This window comes from Fonsecaea pedrosoi, assembly GCF_000835455.1.
Source record: "Fonsecaea pedrosoi CBS 271.37 unplaced genomic scaffold supercont1.8, whole genome shotgun sequence".
In the NCBI taxonomy this organism is placed as follows: Eukaryota; Fungi; Ascomycota; class Eurotiomycetes; order Chaetothyriales; family Herpotrichiellaceae; genus Fonsecaea; species Fonsecaea pedrosoi.
In genome coordinates this window covers 1,330,049-1,351,723 of record NW_013550608.1, presented here as the reverse complement: position 1 = coordinate 1,351,723, position 21,675 = coordinate 1,330,049, and the positions used below count along the sequence as shown (strand labels likewise).

Sequence of the window (21,675 nt, the reverse complement as noted above, 5' to 3'; positions counted from 1 at the left end):
GCAACTTTGTCAAAGAGGGGGATGGGTTGATTGGGTACTGACCTGCTTACCTTAGTGGTGGGTATATAAGAGGACAAAAGAACGCTCAGGAGAGCGGAGAGAAAGAGAGAGAGGAGAGTCTACAGGCACAGACGTCTTGAAGGGAAGTAAGTCTCTCTGCCTCCCTTCACAGTAGCTATCTGTTTATCCATCTCTCGTGCCGTCCGAGTACCTCAATCAAAAAGCCAGTACATACAAGTCCAACACCTCCCTCCCCGTATCCCCCATCTTCTCTCGTCGAGCTTGATAATACACCAGAACAATGGCATCCAAAATCGCGCTCATCATCGGCGCCGGCCCAAACATCGGCGCCGCCCTGGCCACGGCCTTTGCCGCGAAGGGGTACAAGGTCGCCAGCGCGTCTCGCACGCCGCACGTCTCCAGCGGCACCCTGCACATCCCCGTCGACCTGAGCAAGCCCGAAACGGTGCCGGGGGTTTTTGAGACGGCGAGGAAGGAGTTGGGCGGCGAGGTCGGGGTCGTGGTGTATAATGGTACGTTTTACGCACGTGTGGTTTCTGTTCCATCCCCGCCATCTTTGTGTGTTTTGTATGCTCTTGGGTTTTGTCCTTTTTGTGCTCGAGATTTCGTTGTCGGGTCTGGTGCGTATGAATCAAGTGGCACAGTTTGAGTGGCGGATGGATGAAAGGGAGCTTGCGCCTTGTCAGGAGTTGTTTGTGAAAAAGCACACGGAGAGTGGTCTGGTCGTCAGGCTGGCTCTCCTAGCGAGGGGGGACAGGAGCAGACACTTCATGACCACCGAGAGCGAACTGTGATGTGCTGTCTACCGACCTGGAAAGAGAGTGAGCATGATGGTCTTGTGGTCTGCGTGGCTTGCTTGTTTCCAAGAACCGCGAGCTGGACGCAGTAGGCAGCCTTGCCCTCTCACTTTCTTTTCTTTCTCTCACTCACTCACCTCTCCTCTTCTCTTACACACATACCTCCTTCTCCCCCCCCCCCCCCCTTCTCGATCCTCTCCCCTTAGAATTTGACACTGACTACACCCTCACACGTCCAGCTGCCTTCTTCCGTCCCGACCCCGCGGATCCGCTCTCCCAATACGCGCCAGAGTCGATCCAGGTCTACCACGACTCTCAATCCGTCAACGCCACCTCGGCGCTCGTCTCGCTGCACGAATCCGTCAAGGCATTCCGCAACCTCCCCGCCGGCGGCGATGCGTCCAAGACGTTCATCTTCACGGGCAACATGCTCAACGTCAAGACGTTGAAGAACATGTTGAATTTCGGGCTAGGCAAGACCGTCACGGCGTATGCGATCCGGCATCTGGTTGAGCAAAAGGTCTACGCCGATGAGGGGATCAAGTGAGTACAACCGACCAAAAAAAAGGGATCAAAATTAAACCACCATTCTCCTTCTCAGGTTCTACTACGCCGACGAACGAAACTCTGAAGGCCTCCCGGTCGGGAATGCCGTCTCCGGCGAAGCTGCGGCAGACGAGTACGTCAAGTTGGCCGAACGGGCGGACCAGGGCCCGTGGCTGTACACGTTTGTCAAGGGGGCTGGGTACAAGGACTTTGAGAAGGCGAGTCATTTGTAGGTAAACCAGGGGGCCAACGAAAAGAGAGAGAGAGAGAGGGAGAAAAAAGGATTGGGCTGAACAAGGACCTACCTCTAAGAAGATGCTGGGGCATTGTAGTGTCCAGGAAGAAGTATGTAAGTGGGGCAAGAAAGAGTCGAGTAGACCGAACCTGAATGGATGACCTCGGAGAGTTCAAGATTGGGTATAGCCTGCTGCCAGGCGAGAGAGAGGCCCGCGAAAAAAACAGGGGGAAGCGAGGCAAGGAGAACAAGTACTACGAGCATGAACTTAATGCTGGCCATGTCATATCACGGCAGGAAAACATGAAGAAACTGAACAATAATGGGGGAGTCTACCCGTACTACTACCCTACCTACCACGAGTACGTGTGTACAAGAACGACTTCTTGTCCTCGCATCATCCCCAACACTTGCCCAGCTAGCTACCTCAGCTAGGACCTTCTCAAGAGTCCAATCAATCAACTTTTTGAAGACAAACTCGAGACAAAACCCAAAACACCTCTCTCTCTCTCTCTCTCCTCTCTCCTCTCTTCCCCAACCGCATAGTGTTGATTGAATGACTAGTACTCATTTCATTTCATTCGGGTATCTATCAATCCTATCATGGCCATCACACTACATCATATCATATCATGTCATGTCATATCAAAATCATATCAAATAGCGGAGTAAAAATAAGTTTAAAACTTCGACCATGAAACATCCTGAATATCCTGAACATCCTTGGGGGGGGGGGGGGGGCCAATCGTGACTCGTGACGTGACGCGAATAGAGAGAAAGAAAGAGGGTAAGAGGGTGGAGCATGAGGATAAAGGAGGTGAAGGAGGTAAAGGAGGGGGGGGGGGATATAGCAGAGCAGACCAACGCGGACCATCCAAGCAACCATCCAACAACCACACCATCGCAAAGGGGCCAAAAGGGGTTGGGGGGGGGGGGGGGGCGCCACAGAAACTTCAAACGGAAAGAGAGAGATCATGGATGGACGTGAATGATGAATCTCCCCTTCCGTCCCTTGCCTTCCCTTCCTTTGCCTTGCCTTGCCTTGACTTGTATTTGCCTGCCCTGCCCTGCCCTGCAAAACACACGTAAAGTGAAGTCGGCCTCTAACACACCAGGGGAAAAATCAAAAAATCAAAGGCTCGTCACGGTCGTGTATCTAATCCATCCTCTGATATCTAAAAAAAAAGCGCAAGATGATTGTTGATCAACGGCCAATCAACCCAGAGTCGATCCAATCGAGATCCGAGATCGAAGAGCATAGATGAGGAGCTTTAGGTGTGTTGGCGCGCGTGTGTGTGTGAGAGAGAGAGAGCTGGAGTCAGAATCCTCGTCCACCGTGTGCGCCTGCCACCCCCTTTTTTCTTCGCCATACAAGTATCTCATTCACTCACTCTTGCATGGACTGGAAATGGGAGCCGTCGAGAGAGTCGCCTCGATAGCGTGATATCGGCTGAGTGGGCAGATTCTCGTACGCCTGGGGCATGGACGAGGGACCGTAGAAGGAATCCATCCTCGAGGTGGCGGCGTAGAGAGGACTTATCATGCTGCCTGTGGTGTAGCCCTGATGTTGCTGATGCGGTTGCTGTTGATGATGATGATGATGATGTTGATGTTGCTGCTGATGTTGCTGATGGTGCGTGGTATATGTCGTGGCGTCTGGCATCATTTGTGAGGTTGCGAATCCCGGTTGGAAACTGAGTCCGTGAAGATGAGGCTGAGCTGCCCCAGCCGATGTGGGAGGTTGCATATTGCCTTGTCTTATTGCGATGGGATGTTCCTGCTTGGCCTTACTCTTGCGCTTCTGGACGGCGTTCTTGAACCTCTTCGTCCTTTTGGGAAGATAGTCTTCACAGGCCGGGAAGATGTCGTCGCCCTCTTCGTCAGACGACTGTCCAGGCTCCTGTTTGATGCCTTGGTCAATGGGTCCTGCAAACCCCTGTTTTCCAGATCCAAAGTAAAAACCGTCCTCGCCGTGGTCCGGCGGAGTGAGACCTTCAGACGAGCTGTTGAACCCGTTGCTCTCCTCGCTCGCCTGTTTCTCACCTCGCTTGGCCTTGGTGTTGCCAACCGGTCTCTTTGCAATCTTTTCCATGTGGAATCCTCGGAGGTGTTCCGTCAGATGGTCTCGTCTGGTGAAGCCTTGGCTGCCCTTTCTCTCGCAGTTTTTCTTGGGACAGTCAATGTACTTGATGTCGTGGCGAGACTTGTAGTGTCTGGTGACATCTGCCTTGCGGCTGAAGAACTTTTTGGGACTCCCGTCTTCGCCCAAACAGTCCTCATGTGGACAGAACGTCCGATTATCTGCATTAGCCCTGTGGAGATGTTAGAAGTGTTCAACAGAATGTCAGGGGGCTGACATGGTCCAAAGTTTTACTGTGAGACCGAAACCCAGAGTCCGGCGAGCGAGCCACTTTCAGTGATATGAATGACCCAATACTTACTTGCTGCTGGGGCACACGACTCCGTCCCCTTCTTGTTTGGACTCAACCTCTTTCTTCTCCCGAATCAGTGGTGATCTACCCTGGGAAGGCATTGTGGGCCTGCCAATGTGATTGACCTGGCTGCCATCTGACAATCGATACTCGCTGCAAGACTCGACGAAAGCGTAGGGTGACCTGGGCGTTGCATCCTGACTTGCAACACTGTAGTCCGCACTGACGGTGCTTGCTCCGCTGTAGCTTCGACCCCTTGCACTAGCCGAGTTTCCAGTGATGGCATACGCTTCTTCAGAGTGGTATCCATGGGTTGGGGGAGCGAGTATGTAACTTGTCTGAGGCGCTATAGTGCGTGGAGTACAGTAGCTGTTGCTGTATGTTGGACTTCCCAGCTGACATGACATGGTAGTTGGCAAACTGATTGAGAGACCGGATGAAGCCTCCGGCACACTCATCGAGAGAGCGTGTTGAGTGAAATATGCATCCGACCCGTAATCGTCCCTCAAAAAATCTCGATGGTCGTAGCTGCCCATGATTCTTCACGCTTTTCCCAAGCACAGAGAACAATTGACTATCCAGATTTTGATCACACGAGAAGGATTTTCAGCAACCCAACCCAGAAACCAAAAAAAAAAAAAGGAATAGGCGGCTGTTAATGTGGTGGACGCAAAGAGCTTGGGCTTCAACTTTCAGCCTTATGCTGGTATTCCGACCCCCAGAACCTCCGATCGCCAGGGAGGAGAGACTCGCTGAAGTATCTGCTAGCTAACGTGATTTCGGAGACAAGGCAAACTCGAGCTATGCTGCGAAGGGAGGCTGTACCGGATAGTTAACGACATTGGGACACAAGAGAGGATTCGACAGGGCTAGGAACTTGACTCGGGCCATCCTGGGAACCGATGGCTTGCTGGAGTCATCAGGCCGATTGGGCCATCCGGAGGGAACCACTCGACAGAGGACAATGCAGGACCCTAGCGCCAAAGTGTACTCCCGTGTGGGAGACAGAATGCGCTCGATTGCAAGCCACCTGATGCTCTTGTACAAGCCTAGCGGTCTGAAGCGATCAGGTCGCTGTATCGATGGGACTTCCAAGCAGAACGGATAACATGGAAGCCCAGGGCTAATGTCACAAGTGGGCTTCGTCTGGCGCGGCGTCCAATCAGTCGCGGCGTGTCCGCAATGTGAGGCTAGCTTCTAGGGCTCCTCCCCTCGAGGAAAGCATTGCTCACCCGTGTGTTGGGAGAAAGACGCCCACTCGCTCATTCGCCCACTCGCTTGCTCGAGGTGGACCCCCGATCCCTGTCGAGATTTGGACCTGCAGTTTGCTGCTATCGTCTGTGAAGCATTCACGCATCATCGGGCAGACGGGGGTCGAGGGTAACACTGCCTCGATATTTGAATTCCTCGACCCCGAACCCAGTTGGGAAAGTGAACGGCCAGATCGACGAGACGCAGCGGTGGCATGATTAAGCGAGCGGGTTTTGAAAGACAAGGTGACCACGACATGACAAGTGCCATGGGCTCCAACCCGGGTACCCAGACTTGGGTACAAGACCCAGGTACGAGTCCTGGTAACTCGACGCTTTTCTCTCTGGGTCCGCCCTGGCGAGGCACGGAACGGCTTTTCGGAACGTTTCAGGTTTGAACGGTTGTGGGCAGAAACGCGCACACGCACGCGGGCAGTGTTCGTACCAGATCTGCTCCGGATCGCTGAAGCAACTTGAAGCATCATGGTTGCCTTTCCGCGGACCAAAGCGGCTCTGTACCTTAGTCAATAGCGTATAGGATGTGGACTAGAGCGTGTGGGGCAAGGAGGCTGAGGTAGTATACACCAGCATCCTATTGGTGGAAGGGGTGGGAGCATTGCGGATACTAACGCAAAGAAGCTAGCGTGGATGCCTTTTTAATCACAGCCCCAGTCAAGTCGAGACGAGCCTCATTGTTTGTCTCTCGATCCATCCGCGGCAAGGCAATTCCTTGTAACACCCAAAAGTGAGGCGGTGGTAAGAGCTAGGCTGCCGTCTGCCACATGGGCAAACAATCGAAACACGAGTAGCACACATTCCCACAGTGCGCCCTGAGCGGAGCCTCTCCCCTCCCCCAGTCCCAAGCGAGGCAAGGCCGAGCCCCGTGTGCTGGGTGTGGCACACAAAAAAGCATATAATGTCAAGAACAAGGGTTGGAAAGTTGCAGAATTCGAGCTTTGTTGACTCTTTGAGAGGTAATCACAAAACCTCTCCCCCAAACTGGGCAAGTTGTTATGCATGCAGCGGGCCGACGGGCAGCGCTCCGCTGATTGAACTATCCTACAGATCGTCTTCAAGGAACTTGTAGACAAACTTGAAGTCCGCTTTCCGACGATTCATCCTGCAACTTGTTAGAACGGAAAGGCGGTCAGGGGAGGATGGGGTTTGCTATCATGCGTACCATGTGCTTTCATAGTCGAAGAAGCGATATGTGCCTTGCTCATATTCCTCGGTGATTTGTTTGGGCTCTTCGTGACGTTGGAACCACGTTTGATACTGCTTGTGGAACCGCCAACTCTGGTTCTTGAGAGCGCGTGCGGCCAGCCACTGTTGGTAGGTATTCTGCCGATAGTAGAATATGTAAAACAGGGTGTCTGTCTCCAGCCTCTGGTTTTCGTACAAGGCCGGATCGTCAAAGATAGGGAGGACATCCTGAGGATAGTGCGCTGGTGTGTTGTACTTGAACGTTGGCCGGTAGTATTGGGGTCGATCGCTGTCGGAAGGTTCCGGACAAGTCTCTTGAGACGCCTGCAGCAGCCTAGCTAGTTGTGATGGAGGCTGAGCAGCTCGACTTTTGGTCGTCTCAAATGAGTCTAGCAGATCTTGAAGCCCAGGAGGCAAATGATAGATCGACTCCACCCCGGCTGGGTCTTCGTGCACATCACCATTTGTGGCTGGTAGCTCGTCTGCTATCACAGGCTCTTGGACAGCCTCTGATTTCTCCATAGCTGGCGTCGGAGGGACGCTGCTTGGTACGCTTGGTGCCCGGGCGCTAGTGGAGCTCAAAGTCGGAGACTTGGAATGATTGGATTGCTCTTGAGACGTTGAACCGTCCATACTGACCGTGGCAGGCGCTGGCGAGGCAGTCTTCTCCACCGGTTGTGCTGGCATTGAGGCTGGCGAGTTCGTTGCTGATGTTTTGACTGGGGCAGGCAACGGGTGTGATGTAGGTGCGGCGTTTGCTCCAACTGGTGGAGGAAGAGGAGCAATGCCCACTCCACTTTTGTCGCTTGCAGCAGCTGCGGCCGCTGCTGAGGCATACTTCAAAGTCTCTCCTGGGGGCCGATTCGGAATGGGTGCCGGTTTCATTGTCGAGTCTTTGGGTATTGACGGTGGCGGTGGCATGGTGTTCAGAGTAGCCAGTGCTGGCAGAGGTGACTTGAGCTGCGTAGAAGGTCGTCGTGTGGCAGTGTGCGTTTCTGATTTCGTTTTCTTGAGTACAGTCGTATCCACCTCGACGTCTTCTTGTATGGACTGCGCATCTTGAGACGATATTCTGTCTAAATCGTTGTTCAGTCCAAACTGCGCCTCTTCGCTGTCCAGATTGCAATCGTCATAGATGCCTTCGTAGGCTTCCGGATCAAAATCCGGGTCTCGCACTTCCCTTACCACCTCTTCAATGTCGGATTTGATAGATGCCACTAGGTCATTTTCGACGTTGCCGTTCTGTAGCGATCGTAGGAGAAGCTGTAGCCGTGATTCATGCCACTTGTAGGTCTCGGTCATGGTTTCGATCTCCGCAAGTCGATCAGCCTTGGAGTTGTCCTTCTGCTTCTTTTTGAGAGCGGCTTGTAGGGTGCCAGCTTCGGGTTCCAACTCCTCAGTCAGGATTCTGTTGATCTCATCCAGTTGATCGGACAGGAAGTCGCAGAGTTCTTCTCGTTCCTTCTCCTTGGGATCTTGCTTGATATTCTGCGATAACCCTTCCTTTGAGAATGCCTTTGTTTTCATCTCCTTCTCCACCGCTTTGAAGATTTCCATACACTATATCTGCGTCAGTTCACGCCCCAAGAGCGTCTGTTCCACGGAAAGCCTCACTTTTTCTATCCGCTTGCGCTGTTCCAGCAGTGCAGACTTGTCCTTGATCTCATTGCCCGCAGCCCACGTCTTTATCTGGTCGCGGGATCTCTGTAGTTTCTTGATCTCCTTTTTGAGATTGTCCTCGAGTTTGTCCTTTTGCGCGGCATTTTGAGAGGAGTAGATCTTCTCATAGATGGCCTCGAACGCTTGGATGCCTTCGTCGACCTTCTTGAAGGTTTTGTCGATTTCTTGTTGTGTTTTCCGCGACGCCATGGTTCCGGGACATCAATAGAGGTATGGGGAGATGCGGCGAGGATACGAGGACCGGAGGAGGGAGATATTAGGTGCACCGATGGCGCATGGATATGTGTTGTAGTTGGGCCTGGGTGCGGTAATGGCAGCCGCGCGCTGCGTCTATGGCGGCATGCCAGGTTGGGACGGGAGGTGCTTGATCACGTGATGGGCTGTTTTAGGCGAACTGTGGTCTTGGCATGAAACCAGTTCGACCGCCAGTTCCCCAGCCATTTTGCTCTCCCATCTTTCATTGTCATCGCACACGCCTATTGTGCTGAAGACGCCATTTCCTGGCTAAGAAACGACATACACGGACCGCAAGCGACATCCCAACTTGTACACTTCCTACCAGCTGCCAAGACCACGGACTAACGAGGTTGAAGGCACATGGTATCTCAAGACCGCAGGGGAATTCTTGAAGAAACTTATCGACCGGCCATTTGCTCGTCTGTGCTGCCTTCTAGTGAATTCTGAGGCTACCCTTGTGAATGAAAATCACCCCAAGTCGGCGAGATGAAAGCAATACTCCAGCGAGTCCTATCTAGCACCGTCACGGTCAATGGTCAAACCGTTTCAGCTATCGGCAAAGGAGTTCTTGTTCTCGCTGCAATTGGACCCGATGATACAAAGAAGGATGCCGAAACCATGGCTTCCAAAATCGTAAAGATGAGATTGTGGCCAGACGAGTCTGGTCTCAACTGGAAGAAGAGCGTTCAGGACATCGAGGGGGAGATCTTGTGCGTGTCTCAATTCACACTGATGGCCAATACAAGGAAGGGCACGAAGCCTGATTTCCACGGAGCGGCGAAGCCAGAAGTCGCAAAGGAGCTATATGACTATTTTGTGAGTCGCGTTCGTGAACACCACGGCTTGGACAGAGTCAAAGATGGTGTCTTCCAAGCCATGATGCAAGTCAGTCTTGTCAATGACGGTCCAGTAAGACTGATTTCCCTACATGTGGTCAAAAGTGAGCATGTCAATACTGAAGAATCTAGGTCACCATCGAGATCGATACGAGTCCTCCGAAGAAGGATTCCTCGAGCAGCTCCAGAAACGGCACTGGAGCGTCGACGCCAGTACAGCAGGAGACTACTTGAGATATGGCAATGATCTTGATGTCCGATGCGAACTTGTCAGCTACCTCAGCACCGAAAGAGTCCCTTGAGCCATCTCGCGCCCCTTTTTGATGCATGAGACACGACCCGGAAGTCACGTGCTCTCGCGCAACAAGGAGAAGCCCGCCATCTGGCGATAAAACCAACGACACATACTTTGCATGATTCGACAGCCATCGGGCAGGGTATTCTGCGTATCTCATACGTAACTTGAAGCCTGTCCAGACACGCGGGGGAGACCAACGTCCGTTCGTCCAGCATAGCTGCCTTTCCTGGTTTAACCGACAAGACGGGTTGAAGCCATTATTGGACCTGGGCGCTCCTTATCAAGGTCCACATAAGCTGTAACGTTATTTCAGCCATTTCAACCAAGCTGATGACGAGGTCAAACTCAGGGCGACGGACAAGTGCCTATCACTGTGTGAGGGGTAAGTCCTTTGCTGATCAGTCATGCCCCGCAAAGCAGTAAACAACTCTGGGAATATGAGGACGAAACTTCCAACGAGCACCTGCGAATCTTTCAGCCAGGCTCAAGCACAGCTCACACATCTATCTATTGAAACGACAAGTTATCCAAGGCGCCACCATTCATCCTCGATCGACTCTTGTTCTTAACCAGTATGCCTGGCCCAATCAGGACTGCATTGAAGGTTGATCTTGACAAGCCTGCGAAAGACCAACCGTATCTCCATGTGAGCACTGAACCAGCAGGAGAGAGGACCATCGACTGACACGGTATCCAGAACAGATGGCATCCTGATGGTAAGGTAGCGTCTTGACTGATGTCTCCGTCGCTAAATGCAGCTCTCAGTACCATTTTGTGGAACCATAAAGAACGGCGAGACCGTCAAGATCGAGTGTTTGGACTGGACCGGCGGACAGATCAAGAACACAGATGATGCTGATGATGTCGTGAACGTCGACCTGACTCAGGTCCACTACCTTTCCGGACCCTTTGAGATCGAGACCGCCGAGCCCGGAGACGTTCTCCTTGTGGAAATTCAAGACGTGCAGCCCTTCCAGGATCATCCATGGGGTTTCACCGGGGTGTTCCACAAGGACAACGGTGGCGGCTTTTTGGATGAGATCTATCCAGAAGCGTAAGGAGTTTCTCTGGCTTCAGCATGGGCTGGGTTGTCTAACAGTTACTATACGATAGTGCCAAGGCTATCTGGGACTTTGAAGGCATCTTCTGTTCCTCACGGCATATTCCCGGCGTCCGCTTTGCGGGACTTATCCATCCAGGCATCCTGGGCTGCGCACCATCCCATGAGATCCTCGCCGAGTGGAATAAGCGTGAAGCCGAGCTCATCTCGACAACGTCCCTCAAGCGCGTCGTGGCACAACCTCCTGAACCAAGGAGCGTGCATGCGGGAACGGCCGACGAAGAGACGAAAGCTCGAGTTGGCAAAGAGGGCGCCAGGACGATCCCCGGGCGTCCTGAACATGGCGGGAATTGTGATATCAAGAATCTTTCGCGGGGAAGTAAAGTTTACCTACCCGTGCATGTGAAGGGAGCCAAATTCTCCGTGGGAGACTTGCACTTCTCCCGTATGTTTCTTTCCATGTACTCTGAAAAGATGACTATGTCGCTAATCACATATCCCCGTGAACCCAGAGGGCGACGGTGAAATTTCGTTTTGCGGCGCCATTGAGATTGCCGGCATCATCACCATCAAGTTCGATGTGATCAAAGACGGCCAGCGCAAACTCGGCATGGTCGGCGGGAAATCCCCCATCTACATTCCTGGCCCAGTCCAGCCACAGTTTGGGCCCGGCCGAATGATCTACTTTGAGGGTTTCAGTGTCGACGAACACGGCAAACAACACTACATGGATGCGACGGTGGCGTATCGCCAGTCCTGTCTGCGGGTTATCGAGTACCTCCGGCGATATGGGTACAGCGACTATCAGATCTATCTGATGCTCAGCTGCATCCCGATCGAAGGCCACGTGGCAGGGATCGTGGACATTCCCAACGCGTGCACGACGATCGGGCTGCCCATGGATGTCTTCAACTTCGATATCTCGCCCGGTGCGGAACCCGTCAAGATGGACCTGGGCAAGTGCGCCATGGCCACCAAGTAAAGAAAGAGTGGCTGCTATCACCAGGTCTTTGGATCGGCTCGTCAACTCGAGGTCGAGACCGGAGAAGGCAAGAATCAAAAGTGAGGACAGTGTGCATGATATTTTCTTCCCCCGTCAAAGGATGAAAGCTCCAGGTTTCTTTGCCCAGCCCTAATACCATGTCCAAAGTTTGAAACCCCAGAAATTGGGCTTCTTTTACGAATGTTGGGAAATATGGACGACAAGCTCTATCGATTACATCGACTAAGGGAGATAGCAGAATGCAATCAAGAGCCATTTATTAGCTGTTATCCCCTTTCCAATCCAATCCAATCCATTCCATATCGATCCTGCCGTTCCACAATTTGCTTCTAGATCGCATGTGACCTGGGGAGTACCAACGAGTCCATATGTAGATGAAATGTAAGACAATGTCAACCCGGGGAGGTGGTGGGCTCCCAATATGCAGCGACAACCACGTCCCCCAAGCCTTGCGACTCTAGGTCCAGAGTCCACCTGGTAGCTTTGCCTTTGATGAGGATACATGACCCGGGACTCACGGCAGACGACCAGTGGTCGAGGCTGGAGCGTCTGCTGCCACCACCACCGCCATCACTACCGGGTCTCTCGTGCTGCTGTTCCGGCAGAAGCCACCGGTGGCCCTGGTCGTCGGACACGAGGACGAACCGGCCACTAGCGTCCTTCTCGACCTGGGCTACCCGGAGCGTTTCCTCTGCGAGGGATTCGGCGTGGGACTCTCGCGTCGCAATGTCCAGCACCCAACTCCGGACCAGCGACGCGCTGCCGCCGGGGAGATAGTCCCTCTTGCCGCGGCGGCGCGAGGGCGAGAAGATGTCCGGGAGGACGGGTCCACTGCCGCTACCGGTCGATGCACGCGCGACGGGGTCATCTGGGCCGGGTGGTTTGAAGACGGTCCTCGAGACGACGGGGCTGTGTAGAGTCAAGCCTCGAGTACTGGTGGGGATGGGTCTGAAGCGGGGAATCCTGCTCGACGAGTCGTTGAATGCCGCTGTCGGCCTTCTAGGTGGGCCGCTGTCGTCGTCGTCTAGATCGGACAGCGAGGTGGGAGAGTCGGCGTCGATCTGGAAACTAGTCTCATCCAGGCCGTGGTGTTCTGGGGAAGAGGAGGAGATGGCGATGGGCGCAGCACTGACGTTAGTTCCATGGTGAGATACCTTGCGTCGTTTGGTGACTGGGCCGGGATCTCTCAGTCGATGCTGCAGAGGTGATGATGGTTCGTTTCCGGGGTCATGGTCATCTTCTTCCACGTCCTCCGCTACACGAACCCCTCGACTATACAGCGGTGAGAGTGTTGGATGGGTTTCGTCGTCATCGAAATCAAGTATATCTCCCCCGCTAGTAGTAGCGATCAAGCGATCCTTTGACGAAATCGCCGAGTCGACCTCGTCGTCGTCATCAAAGTTGATCTGAATATCATCCCTGACCGTCGGGGTCGCACGTTGAAACCGTGGTGTGGCGGCGAACGAAGAAGGGGTCGCCGAGGGTGGCTGTGTGGAGCGTGAGCTCTGGAACGGGTTCCTACGGACAGAGAAAGGGACAGTTGTCTTTGCTGAGGACGAAGTCGACGGAGGCAGGAAACGCCTTGTTGGTGCAGGTGTCTGAGACTTTGGTCAACACAGCTGAGCCAGCTCACTAGAGCGGGGATCATCGTTACATTTTCAGGTTCTGGCATGATTCGGTAGCATCTTTACCATCACCACCATAGAATGATTCAGGCGAATTGACCGATACATCAGACTGTAGGCAGCTAGCTATTGAGGGTTTGTTGCAAGCAATGATCGTCGAGATCCTTTGAAGGGTTGGTGGTGGTCACGTGGGGTATCTAGAAGTATGTAAAAAGTACCGAGAACGAGCACGAGATATTTGTGTGAAAAGCCATTCCCAGTCCATGGCTCCATATCCATTCCCCGTCAGTAAATGTTACATGTACATATGCGTTATGCTCCCCATGTTTTCGTGTCCTTCGGAGCTGCGTCAAAATATCAACAATGTCTCACTTTTCTTTTCTGCCATAAGTCTGATTCAGGTACGAGTCCAGGTCAGCCTCGTAACGGCTTGTCCTTCTTGAAAAGCCAAATTCCTGCTTTTCCTCTCGCCGACGCTGAGCAGCCTCCTCGGTGAATGGCCTTCGGATATCGAGGCCATCATTGTAACCCAACCGATCACGATTTGGGGGTTCCCCTCGTTCTTCTTGGTAGCTGCTTTGTAGGGGTTGCGCTTGGGGGTTGGCTCGTTTTCCGTTATCAACACGCCCGCTGTTGTTCGCGACGCCTGGTTCGAAGATTCCACTTGCACCTAGAAAGATGCAGCGATTCCAGTAGGGGTCATTCCGTGTGTTGTAATCCAATGGTCCCCCGCGCCGCACTGGGCGTAAGAGCTTGGCTGCTGAGGAGCATCGCACACAGTATTTGTGCGCACATCCAAACGTTGGCCGGCTGGGGCCAGGCAAGGGATGTAGAATAGCGAGCCGGGTGAAGAAGCATGGGCATGTATGCCAATTTGTGCGCTTATAAAGCTTGAGGGACGGCAAAGCTAGTGGGTTAGGTTGATATTGCCCCTGGCCTGCGTCTTTACGGGAGGACTTGTACGGCCGTTTTGAAAGGTAGGAGAAGAGAATTTTTGCATCCGCAGAAGCATTTGGGGTAGCATCTTGCGGCGACGCATAATCAGAAGCTGTAATGGAGTGAAGGACAAAGGGACAAAGGGGGACCAGAAGATTGCACATGCCGCCAGATGCAAATTGCAGATTGCACGTACGAGGCAAGGCTGAAGGTGCGTTGCGGTATGGATTTGGATACCTTGAGCGGTTTGACACTTAAGAGATATTAAAAAAGAAGATGATAACATCTTCTCAGAAGCGCCGGCCGACGAGGTCGACTTACATGTTTATTGGCGGGCGCAGGCAGACAACAAAGGAGTGAGAGTTGAGGGTTGAGGCACGAGGAAAGAGACCCAAAGTCCCCGAGCCTGACAAAAGGACTTGGGAAGGCAGACCGGTTGTAGCCAGAGACGAATCGCAGGGAAGGGCGACGATTGGTTCAAGCAGCCAAGGCAAGGCAGACGGGTGCCTAAAGGGTTCCAAGGCCATTGATGCTTCGAGTCATTTGGACGTTGATCGAGCCTGGGACATTCTTGTCATGCCACGGCCACCTCGTGAAGACGGGTGTGGCCTCTTGTTCAGCTGAGAAAGTCGATCTTGGGCATCGAAAGGTTTGGTAAAAGAGGTTTGTTGGTTGAGTCACTTATCGTGGTGCCATATTGATTTGTATTAGACTTTAAAGCCGTGCGCCATCAATTGAGGGAAATATGAGACTAGGTCGTGAGAGACAAGAAAATGTTGATGCTTTGAAGAAAAGCATGAGAGGAATAGTGATCATGGTAAAGAGGAGATGGAAGGATAGAGAGAAGGATGGGAGGAGCGTGAGGCGTAGGGCGGGTGGGGGCTAAACGGGAAACGGCGAGACGGGGCAGGAGGCCTAGAAGAGGGAGATCTACTTAGCCGACCACCGACGACACCCCCACGGTCTCCCCGGGAATGTGTTGGTACTGTAACTGTAGGTGCTTGGCAATCAGTGTACGAGGTACCTTTCCAGTAGGTGCTTCAGCGGGCTCATAGGTACTTGTACGGCTATGAATAAGCCCGGAGCAGCCGTAACCAACCGACTCCCCCGAATCATATTTCCATTCTTGATCCCAGCCTGCAACGGAACCAGGAGGATGTCCGGGACCATCCATCAATCAGCCTGATGGCCTGCGCTTTTCACTCTTGATGCTTCAACCACTTGACCTCTTCCCTCTCCCCTTCATTTGCAAACCGCCTGTTACTCGTTTGATCTTCTCACAACTACCACCACAAGCAAATTGCAGTCTGATTCCCGTGCTGGGTGAGACGAGATTGCTTCTTCACTCTTGACCGTGTAACTAGCAGCTGTCTGTCCTCGGTGGTGGCGGCGTCATGCATGATGCGTCCGATATGAGGACCCTCGTATCTTCATTCACTTCGCTAAGATTGCGCACATCTCACACCATCTGCCAATGACAGTCAGTATCCAGGGGGTCACGACATCCTCCAGGTAACACCTCGACAAAACGACTCCCACATTTGCATCCATCGCGCGTCCAAAGAACCGTCTCACCGTTCCATGCCAGTCCTCTCTCCACATTGACGGAGCTTATCTCTCCGCCAATTGGCATTGCGGCGATCCTCCCCTGCGCGGTCGTATCCGCCACAATGTCGATCTCACCAACAGCTTTCCCCTCCATTCTTATGCTTAATCAAGAAGCTATTGAAGTGTCATCCAATCCTTTGCCTCGTAGGCAATCCTCGACGGTGAAAGCCACCTTCCAATTCCACACTTCCTCCGCCTCAATAATGCAAGGGCTAGCGATCCAAGGTGGATGCTTGTGTTCCGGATGCCACCTTAATGCTTGTCTATCTCTCGGAGCTACGTCCAATGAGGCAGGATAGAAAATCATACGATGCTACATGACGTTGCTATGGCTCTGTGAAGCGGACATGGATGCACGAGGACGGGCCTATGTGCCCGATTCATTTGGATCGAAGCTCAGGAATAAAGATAAATACTTGCAGCTGCTGTTTCCAGGGAACCTCACTGCTTCTCTCACTCTTTCCCGTCGCTCGTTCTCGTCGCTGGGTTGGTCGGTCTCGTGTGTCACCCTCAACCAGGTTCCAAAGCATGGCCCATCTTCAAGCATCCACCATGCTTGCTACAGCACTGTCTCTTCTGGGCTGCTTCCAACCCTCTCTCGTTGCTGCTGGTCCTGTTACCCGTCGCTCCGACCTAATCGTCAAAGACTTCCACCCTGCTCCGAGGGCCTGGTCAAATCTGGGGCCCGCGCCAGGTGATCATTTGATCCACCTGACCATTGGTCTTTCGCAGAGTCGCTTCGATGAGCTTGAACGCCACCTTTATGAAGGTACCACATCTAGACCTGGAGCATCGTCGATTGAGCTGACCCCTTGCTAGTCTCTGACCCGTCACATGCCCGTTACGGCCAGCATTTGTCGGCTGAGGAAGTCTACGACCTGGTGAAACCTTCAGTTGACACCTCCGCCGCTGTCCACGAGTGGCTGCATGAATATGGTGTTGACGTTGAGCAACTCACCTACAGCCCGGCCAGGGACTGGATCACTGTCTCCCTGCCGGTCTCGGCCGTTGAGGATATGCTGAACACAGACTACTCTGTCTGGGAACATCCCGATGGCTCGACCCTGGTCCGCACCGAAGGGTATTCTCTCCCGCACTATGTCCACGAGCATATCAGCACGATCCAGCCAACAAATTCGTGGGCTCGACTTGAGGGCCACAAGACACGAAGCGAGATCAGGAAGCGCTCGTTGGTCACCAAGCGCAGCTCTCATGTGCTCGAAGCTGCAGACACTTACTCACCCCCTGATTCGATTCCCCTGCCCGCGAATTCTACCATTTTTGCCGCATGTAATTTCACGTCGGTGACACCAGACTGTCTGCGGACCCTGTATGGCACCCTTGATTACGAGGTCAAGGCAGCCGGTAAGAACAAGATGGCCCACACGAATTACTTGGAGGAGGCCACCAACCGCTCGGACATCAACCTGTTCTTGTCAAAGTTTCGACCCGAGGCGGCTGCCTATGCCTTTGAGTTCGACGCCATTTCCATTGCAGGCGGCGTTATAGATAATGGCACCAATGTCGCCGCGGAGGGAAGAGACAGAGAGGCAAACCTGGATGCTGAGTATATGATTGGAATTGGCTACCCAACACCGTTATTCGCATACCATACCGGTGGGAGAAACCCGACGTTTGTGCCCGACTTGGTGACACCCGACAACAGCGATGAGCCCTTCCTGGTGTGGGCCAATTATATGGCAGGGCTGCCGGATGATGAGGTGCCTCAAGTCATTTCCACTTCCTATGGAGACGACGAGCAAACTATGAGTCGGTCTTACGCCCAAGCAGCCTGCAATCAATTCGCACAGCTAGGAGCACGGGGCGTATCACTATTCTTTTCCAGTGGTGATGCTGGTGTTGGAGGCGATGGACAATGTTTCAGCAACGTGGACAATACTACAGCCATGTTTCTTCCCTCTTTTCCAGCGAGTTGCCCGTACGTCACCGCCGTTGGAGCGACAACCGGCTTTCCTGAGTCGGCTGCCTGGAGGAAGCTCTCTTCCGGCGGCATCTTTACCAGTGGAGCGGGCTTCAGCAACTATTTCGACCTGCCCGCCTACCAGGCCGAGACTGTGAATACATACGTGGACGACCTTGGAGGGCTCTATGACGGGCTCTATAATACATCGGGTAAGTTCCTTGGCTTCAGCTATCCAGATTTGGCCTGCTGACGCTCCTTTTCTTTCCTTTTAGGACGCGCCTACCCCGATCTTTCCTGCATTGGACAAGTCTTTCCCGTTACGTGGAATGGTAGCATACTCAACCTCGTCGGCACTTCTGGGTCTTCGCCCATCTGCGCAGCTGTTTTCTCGCTGTTGAACGATGCGTTGCTCTCGGAGGGACGCCCACCCATGGGTTTCCTCAATCCATGGTTGTACAAGTGGGGTCACACCCTCTTTACCGATGTCACGAATGGCACGTCTGCTGGCTGCAATACGACTGGTTTCCCTGCGACCCCTGGGTGGGATGCTGTAACCGGCTGGGGGACGCCATTCCTCCCAAAACTGCTCGAGGCTTTCGGTTTGAAGTAAGAGATGGCCAATCAGACGAGCTCTGTACATAGGCACTTACAAGAAGAAGTGTGACAGGCATAGTAATGAGGAATGAAAACAGATCAATCTCCAGTCACTTGTCGCTTTCCACCTTTCTTTGGCTTTTTCTGGCGTCCACGTCCTCGTATTACATCTATCGCCCTATGTGGGATTGACACGAGCAGAAGTCCACGTTCAGCCAAGTCGCCTCCGGCACTACTTGCTAGTGAGAGGTGAAGCCTCGGTGATGATCATTGCTCGGAGCTGGCCGATACGCCTCCTCTTCATGGAAAAGCGCAAAGGTAATGATTGGCATCACCTCCACTTGGACTGTGGGGTAAAATCGATAGACAGCGTTGCATTGTCCACGACCATCAAGGACAAGAAAAGTCGATTGACGGCTTACAGGTTTTGCCGCCGACGAGGAGCGATGGATGTCTCACACAGGAAGAGAAGGACATGATCCTCGGGGACCAGGCGGAACCAGTTTCACGCCCAATACCTCGAACTTTGCTCAAATCCCTATACCTCGTCGCCTGATTGAGATCCCCCTCCCCGTCCCACCACCGAACATCGTTTTTCCCATTGTCTCTTGAGCTGTGGCGACTCTTTCGCCTTCTCTCACCATGAAATACAAGCAGGCCGTCCCCGTCACTGTCTCCCTGCGAGACCTCCAGTCCAACGCCGTCCCATTCAGCACGCTCCTGAACGCCTTCGGCCCGGATAGCCTGGGCATCCTCGTCGTGACGGACCTGCCCTCGACGTTTCCCCCGCTGCGACAAAAGGTCCTCGCCAACGCCTCGCGCCTCGCGCACCTCCCTCGGCCGGCCCTCCAGAACCTCACGAAGCCCAGCGCCAAGTACCTCGTCGGGTGGAGCCACGGGGTGGAAACGCTGCGACCCGGGGTGGTCGACACCGCCAAGGGGAGCTACTACATCAACTGCGCGTTTTACAAGTCGCCGGCTCTGCAGTCCGCGGACGGGGACAAGTTCCCCGGGTTTGAGGAGTACACGGCGCCGAACGTGTGGCCGGGCCCAGAAGACATTCCGCGGTTTCAGAGCGACGCAGAGGACCTGATCCGGCTGATCATCGACACGGCCGTGCTGGTCGCGCGCGCGTGCGACCGCTTCGCCGAGCACGAGATCGACGGTTACGAGGCCGGGTATCTCGAAAAGGTGGTGAGAGGGAGCGAGACTACAAAGGCAAGGCTGTTGCATTATTTCCCCTCCACTACCACTACCGCCACCAGTGCGACTGCGACTGCGACTCCGCAGGCGGGCGTGAACGGCAGTGCGACGAATGGGGAGCATGTCTCTCAGGAAAAGAAGAACGAGGAAGACCAAGATGAGGACGGTCCAGAAATCGACGACTCCTGGTGCACCACGCACCTCGACCACGGGTGCCTGACGGGGCTCACCTCGGCCATGTTTGTCGACGAGTCCGCATCTGCTTCCGCTCCCGCTCCCAGCGCAGGAGGAACAGCATCCGACGAGGGACACGACAAGACAGACTACGAGCACCAGGACGAATACACGGAGCTGCCCTCCTCCCCGGACCCGCAGTCGGGGCTGTACATACTCTCGCGCGCGGGGCAGGTCCACAAGGTGAGCATCCCGCGCGACGCGCTGGCCTTCCAGACCGGCGAGGCGCTCGAGCTCATCACCCGCGGCCGCTTCAAGGCCGTCCCGCACTTCGTCAAGGGCGTCGACGCGCGCAACCTCGCCGATAACCAAAAGATGAGCATCGCCCGCAACACCTTGGCCGTCTTCACCCAGCCCAATCTGGACGAGCCCGTGGATTTGGAGACGGGCCTGACCTTTGGCGACTTCGCCAGGGGTGTCGTCAAGAGGAATACTGCGGGTTAAGCCACGCAGAAGACCAATATGTAAAAGATCAAGGGGTTTCACAATGTGGAAAAAAAGGTGTGGGATCTGTGCCAAAAACATATGATTCTCGTTGGAGCAAAATCAATATCCGCTTTTGTTGCGTATTGCTAAACCTCTGTCTTTCCAGCTTCGGTCATCTTACTTGCCCATAGATTAATTTCATACCCGTACCATATGTTTGCCCCTCACTCGCCTTGTCGAATGATTACCTCAACCCAGGTTCCCACGCTTGCTCAACAAGTTTAATCCTCGATAGAAGAACCCAAGCACCCATGTTCCGTGGTAAAGTTGATGGTGAATGAATTCGCCAAACGCCGCCGACATTGAAGACCAGTCCAATTGTCAGAATTCGTCAAAACGCCTCGCTTTAATGATGAGTTTCCGTGCCTGCCGCAAATTCTAAGGATCAAAGCATATTCAGTCGTACTTTTTGACAAAACACGCAGGAAAGTAAAAACAGAACCAGCCGCAATAACATCGCATTCCAGGAGAGTGTCGATGGGATGTGGAAGGACGTTGTGGAAAAACATAGCTTCACCTGGCCGCTTCTGTTTGTGATCGCCGTGCGAAAATCGACAGGGATGCGCCGTCGACAGACACGTGAGTGCTATCGGTCTCTACCAGGTCAAGATGGCTGGCTTCGTGGTATGAATCTTCTTGAGATTGGGGAGTAGGGGACCGTGATGAGGTTTCAGTACCCCCGCCCGCTTGTTGAATGGCTCTCAGTGTCTCCGGCTCCAGATTTCGGATGGCAGTCATGATCAGGTCAATGTCAATTTCGTCGTACCGCTCCAAAATTTCTGTAAGCCACTCCTCCCATGCTTGGTTGATGGCCGAAGGATCCCCTCGCAGGCGAGATTGCAGAGCATCGCGTAGCAAATGGATAAACCCTTCTTCTGGTACGGATGTGAGAGTGTCCACATCTTTGATCTTGCCTTGTCCTTTTTCTGGAGTTGCTACGAGTGTCTCGCTATCCGAAGGCACCCGGTCGACTGAGGCTGGCCGCGATGAATCTTCGAAGATTGCCCTGGGACCATTTCCAGGCAATGCCGCAACGACATCATCGGCTGTAGTAGTCCTGACCTCGACGCCTGCCTCACGTTCGTATCTCTCCTTGGCCGCTCTTGTTCCTTCCCATTGACACAAAGTCAGGATTTCGTCGGCTGTCAGCCCCAATTCGTCGAAGACGCGGAAAAGACGTCTATGCCAGGGATATCTGGACAGTCGACGGCGGTGAGGGGGGAAAGTGTAGTCGAGGCCAGGGTATTGTGCTTCTAGGGTGTCGAGTGCCCCGTAATAGTTCTGTACTTCAACCCGAACCTCACCCACGATATTACGTTGGATATGAGCGTAGAAGGAGACCGGATCCCCTGGCTTCGGTTTGGGAAACGTCCTCTGAAAGATCAACTCTGGAATGCATGGTTTTCTCATGATGGACTATATGTCCCCCGCCCTGGACAAGTCCACCTGTTTTGCTCGAGTTCTCTC

The 21,675-nt window shown here is 53.6% G+C and overlaps 9 protein-coding genes across 9 annotated transcripts; 5 read left to right on the top strand and 4 right to left on the bottom strand.

The window, feature by feature from the left end:
- Nucleotides 1-301: 301 nt before the first annotated feature.
- Nucleotides 302-1,597, top strand: Z517_11795 (uncharacterized protein; the record flags this gene model as incomplete). The annotated part of the gene is made up of 3 exons (XM_013423378.1): nt 302-533; nt 1,058-1,361; nt 1,420-1,597. The coding sequence occupies 3 exons, from the start codon at nt 302-304 to the stop codon at nt 1,595-1,597; spliced, it is 714 nt and encodes a 237-aa protein (XP_013278832.1).
- A 1,389-nt stretch (nt 1,598-2,986) lies between these two features.
- Nucleotides 2,987-4,567, bottom strand: Z517_11794 (uncharacterized protein; the record flags this gene model as incomplete). The annotated part of the gene is made up of 2 exons (XM_013423377.1): nt 2,987-3,911; nt 4,041-4,567. 2 exons carry the CDS (start codon nt 4,565-4,567, stop codon nt 2,987-2,989), a joined length of 1,452 nt encoding a protein of 483 aa, XP_013278831.1.
- A 1,773-nt stretch (nt 4,568-6,340) lies between these two features.
- Z517_11793 (uncharacterized protein) lies at nt 6,341-8,353 on the bottom strand (the record flags this gene model as incomplete). The annotated part of the gene is made up of 3 exons (XM_013423376.1): nt 6,341-6,401; nt 6,462-8,044; nt 8,099-8,353. 3 exons carry the CDS (start codon nt 8,351-8,353, stop codon nt 6,341-6,343), a joined length of 1,899 nt encoding a protein of 632 aa, XP_013278830.1.
- A 534-nt stretch (nt 8,354-8,887) lies between these two features.
- On the top strand, nt 8,888-9,471 carry Z517_11792 (D-tyrosyl-tRNA(Tyr) deacylase; the record flags this gene model as incomplete). The annotated part of the gene is made up of 2 exons (XM_013423375.1): nt 8,888-9,310; nt 9,370-9,471. The coding sequence occupies 2 exons, from the start codon at nt 8,888-8,890 to the stop codon at nt 9,469-9,471; spliced, it is 525 nt and encodes a 174-aa protein (XP_013278829.1).
- A 638-nt stretch (nt 9,472-10,109) lies between these two features.
- Z517_11791 (uncharacterized protein) lies at nt 10,110-11,577 on the top strand (the record flags this gene model as incomplete). The annotated part of the gene is made up of 5 exons (XM_013423374.1): nt 10,110-10,181; nt 10,233-10,251; nt 10,301-10,589; nt 10,649-11,040; nt 11,108-11,577. The coding sequence occupies 5 exons, from the start codon at nt 10,110-10,112 to the stop codon at nt 11,575-11,577; spliced, it is 1,242 nt and encodes a 413-aa protein (XP_013278828.1).
- Nucleotides 11,578-11,990: 413 nt separating this feature from the next.
- On the bottom strand, nt 11,991-13,270 carry Z517_11790 (uncharacterized protein; the record flags this gene model as incomplete). Its single annotated transcript, XM_013423373.1, has 2 exons — nt 11,991-13,196; nt 13,253-13,270. 2 exons carry the CDS (start codon nt 13,268-13,270, stop codon nt 11,991-11,993), a joined length of 1,224 nt encoding a protein of 407 aa, XP_013278827.1.
- Nucleotides 13,271-16,319: 3,049 nt separating this feature from the next.
- Nucleotides 16,320-18,301, top strand: Z517_11789 (uncharacterized protein; the record flags this gene model as incomplete). The annotated part of the gene is made up of 3 exons (XM_013423372.1): nt 16,320-16,536; nt 16,587-17,900; nt 17,964-18,301. The coding sequence occupies 3 exons, from the start codon at nt 16,320-16,322 to the stop codon at nt 18,299-18,301; spliced, it is 1,869 nt and encodes a 622-aa protein (XP_013278826.1).
- A 626-nt stretch (nt 18,302-18,927) lies between these two features.
- Z517_11788 (uncharacterized protein) lies at nt 18,928-20,166 on the top strand (the record flags this gene model as incomplete). The annotated part of the gene is made up of 1 exon (XM_013423371.1): nt 18,928-20,166. One exon carries the CDS (start codon nt 18,928-18,930, stop codon nt 20,164-20,166), a length of 1,239 nt encoding a protein of 412 aa, XP_013278825.1.
- A 555-nt stretch (nt 20,167-20,721) lies between these two features.
- Z517_11787 (uncharacterized protein) lies at nt 20,722-21,618 on the bottom strand (the record flags this gene model as incomplete). Its single annotated transcript, XM_013423370.1, has 1 exon — nt 20,722-21,618. The coding sequence occupies one exon, from the start codon at nt 21,616-21,618 to the stop codon at nt 20,722-20,724; it is 897 nt and encodes a 298-aa protein (XP_013278824.1).
- Between the last annotated feature and the right edge of the window lie 57 nt (nt 21,619-21,675).